This window comes from Mytilus edulis, chromosome 9, assembly GCF_963676685.1.
Source record: "Mytilus edulis chromosome 9, xbMytEdul2.2, whole genome shotgun sequence".
NCBI lineage: Eukaryota > Metazoa > Mollusca > Bivalvia > Mytilida > Mytilidae > Mytilus > Mytilus edulis.
Genome location: NC_092352.1, coordinates 71,746,532 through 71,749,600, shown reverse-complemented (window position 1 = coordinate 71,749,600; position 3,069 = coordinate 71,746,532). Strand labels below are relative to the sequence as shown.

Genomic DNA, 3,069 nt, shown 5'->3' with positions numbered 1-3,069 from the left:
GACCCTAAACATATCTATACTATTTCAGTGATAATTGACGTCATACTAAACTCCGAATTATACACAAGAAACTAAAATTAAAAATCATACAAGACTAACAAAGGCCAGAGGCTCCTGACTTCGGACAGGCGCAAAAACCCGGCCAAGTTAAACCATGTATGTAGTATATTGGGTACAAATTACTTTAACACCGAACATCAAGGTCTCCCATCCAAATCGAGTCTTTGTTCGCCTGTAAAAGAATCAACTATACATGAAGTAATTTTAAACAATTTACAAGATAATGTCTATGTTTAGGTCATGTCATCTGTATCAAGTAATCCTATACCATGTGGACCATGTAAACAGGAAAAGGTAAACACTAAAGCTTACATTTGGTGTTACAACTGTAATGAAGGACTGTGCTCAACATGTTCCGGTCATCATAAAAAATTTGGATCAACTCGTGATCACAAGACTATCGATATTCAAACCTATAAAAGCTACAAACCATCCATTGGAGCAATCAAAACAAAGTGCGACCCCCATGATCAACAATTCAACTTGTATTGTCCAAGCCATTTAATGCCTTGCTGTGATGAATGTATTTCTAATCATCATACAAAATGCACCGGGATAAAAAGTTTAACAAGCGTAGTGGAGAAAACCAAGATAGAACAATCGAAAGCATCCATTGAAAAAGATATAAAGTCCCTTTTACTTTTTTTGAATACAACAGCTGTCAACAGGACAAGCAACATTCAAAAAGGGGAACAACAATACAAACGCTTAAAGGAATCAGTCGGTAAAATTCGGAAAGAAATCAATAAACATTTAGACCTCCTAGAAAAGAAGCTATGCAAAGATGCAGATACTGTATGGAGTGAGGAGAAAGCAAAATTATCAGGTTTCAGTACTGAAATTGAAGAAAAAAAGAAGACTTTGATGGAAATACAAGATGATTTGCATACAGTCAGTGTTCATTCTTCAAAACTTCAATCATTTCTATGGATGCACCAGATTGAACAAACAGTGCACCAATGTCAACGATATGTTGAAGATATGGAAACCCTCAACTATGAGATATCCAGTGATGTAGACATCAAAATAGAGCAAAATGAACAGATAGAAAAGATACTCAAGGAGATAAAATCATTAAAGTCCTTTGGAGAAGTGAAGGTTGTTAAAAGTCAAATAATAATGAACAGAGAAACAAGTGTAAGAAGGGAAGCACAAGTAGAACTGCAGGGACAACCAAACATACACAACATGACAATGAATATTGAGACAAAGATTAATATCAACTTAGGAAAGGAAATCACTGACATGATTTGTCTGATGGATGGAAGAGTTATAGTAGTGGAGTATTGGGGTAAAGTTAACATATATGCTTCGGATTGCAAATTTCAGAAACAGTTACCTATATCTGATGATGCTTTGAGTGTTACACAGATCAATCAAGATACTATTGCAATATCTTGTCCTGCGGACAAAGCTATTAAGATCTACAATATGAAGAATGAAACTGTATCCAAGGTAATTGCATTATGCAGATCCTGCTATAGTTTATCATACTCCAACAGTTTATTTGCTGTAGGTTTATGTACTGATGAAATCCGTATTTTAGACTTTGAAGGAAACACAGTGACGTCAATACAAGTTAGAAGTAGATCTTGCCTCAATGATATTGTTTACTGTAACGACAAAGTAATCTTTAGTGACTGTATTGGACGGGCAGTATACTGTGTAGATAGGTCAGGTGAACAGATCTGGCAATATAATCAAGATTTAGAAGGGCCACGTGCACTGTGTGAAGATATGTATGGTAACATTATTGTAGCAGATTTTTTCTCTAATAGAATAATAGTAATATCAAAAGATGGACACGACAGTACTGTACTTATCAGCAAAGGACTGAAGGATACAAAATATATTTGTTATAATAATAATTCCGGTTTTATTTGTGACTGTGTAGGCAGAAACTTGACAAAATTCAATATATCTTACAATCAAAAATAAGATCGGAAATTCTATAAATAATACAACTTTTCAGTGAAACTACAGGACAAAGCATCTGTAGGTGAATATAAAATACAGATAATTATTATCAAGGAAGACAAAGTCATGCGACATGTAGTAGATTGAACTAACACACTTTAGAAATTTACGAACAACAAATTGTAAAGACGTTTGAATGATTTAAAATAACATCATACTATGTCATCATTGATAACTTTCATTTTATGTAAATAACTGTACAAATTGTAAAATGAATGCATCATTTACGGATATATATTAGCAAATTGAAATATATTTACTGAAATCATGAAAAGCCGTTATCATAATTATCATTTGGTTGTTTATTTAATATTCATTAAACATGAGTTAAATGAAAAAACAAAATCGTAAAATATTAATAGATTATCACATGGAAGTAATATTTAAAAGGAATAACATCGAGTAATTATCATGTATTAACGACCTGTAGAGCCCTGTACTAAAGTTATATGATTTTATCCAACTATAGTCTCAGCGGTAAGACCCCTTTGGTTACTATCTGTGATGATACCGCAGTTGTAAAATAAGCAAATGGCATCTGCAATTTCTTATCAGTCACGTGATTTTATCGAGTCCGGTAATTTTAAAGTACCTGTGTGAAATCCGAGGTTTATTAATAAGAAGGTGGCGCTGTATCATAAAAACCTCTGCCTTCAGATGAAGTCGTATGATGTAAAATAAACTTGAAAAACGGACGAAAATTGTTCAAACTACAGCAGTTTAACATGGAAAATTGTATTTAATTTAGCATAATTATTTTTGCTTTTTTTTACCGTTTGTTTTAAACTGTTCTGAAAGTATTTTCCGGTTAAAAGCGGATCCCGAGTTAAACAGATAAATACCGATGAATCGATCAGGTTTCACATGATGTTTAACAAAATAATGTAGGCAAATGTATAGGCATAGAGTTTTTTACTGTTGAAATGTGCAAAGTTAATCGAGATTGAATAAAAGAATATTTACTTTCAAGTATTCTAAATTTATGTATATGTCATAAAGGTCATTGATTGCATTATTGAAACTGGACAACTA

The 3,069-nt window shown here is 32.7% G+C and overlaps 1 protein-coding gene across 1 annotated transcript; it reads left to right on the top strand.

Annotated features, from left to right (window-relative positions):
• Nucleotides 1-300: 300 nt before the first annotated feature.
• On the top strand, nucleotides 301-1,998 carry LOC139490159 (uncharacterized). The gene has a single exon (XM_071277009.1). The coding sequence runs from the start codon at nucleotides 301-303 to the stop codon at nucleotides 1,996-1,998; it is 1,698 nt and encodes a 565-aa protein (XP_071133110.1).
• The last annotated feature ends 1,071 nt before the right edge of the window (nucleotides 1,999-3,069 follow it).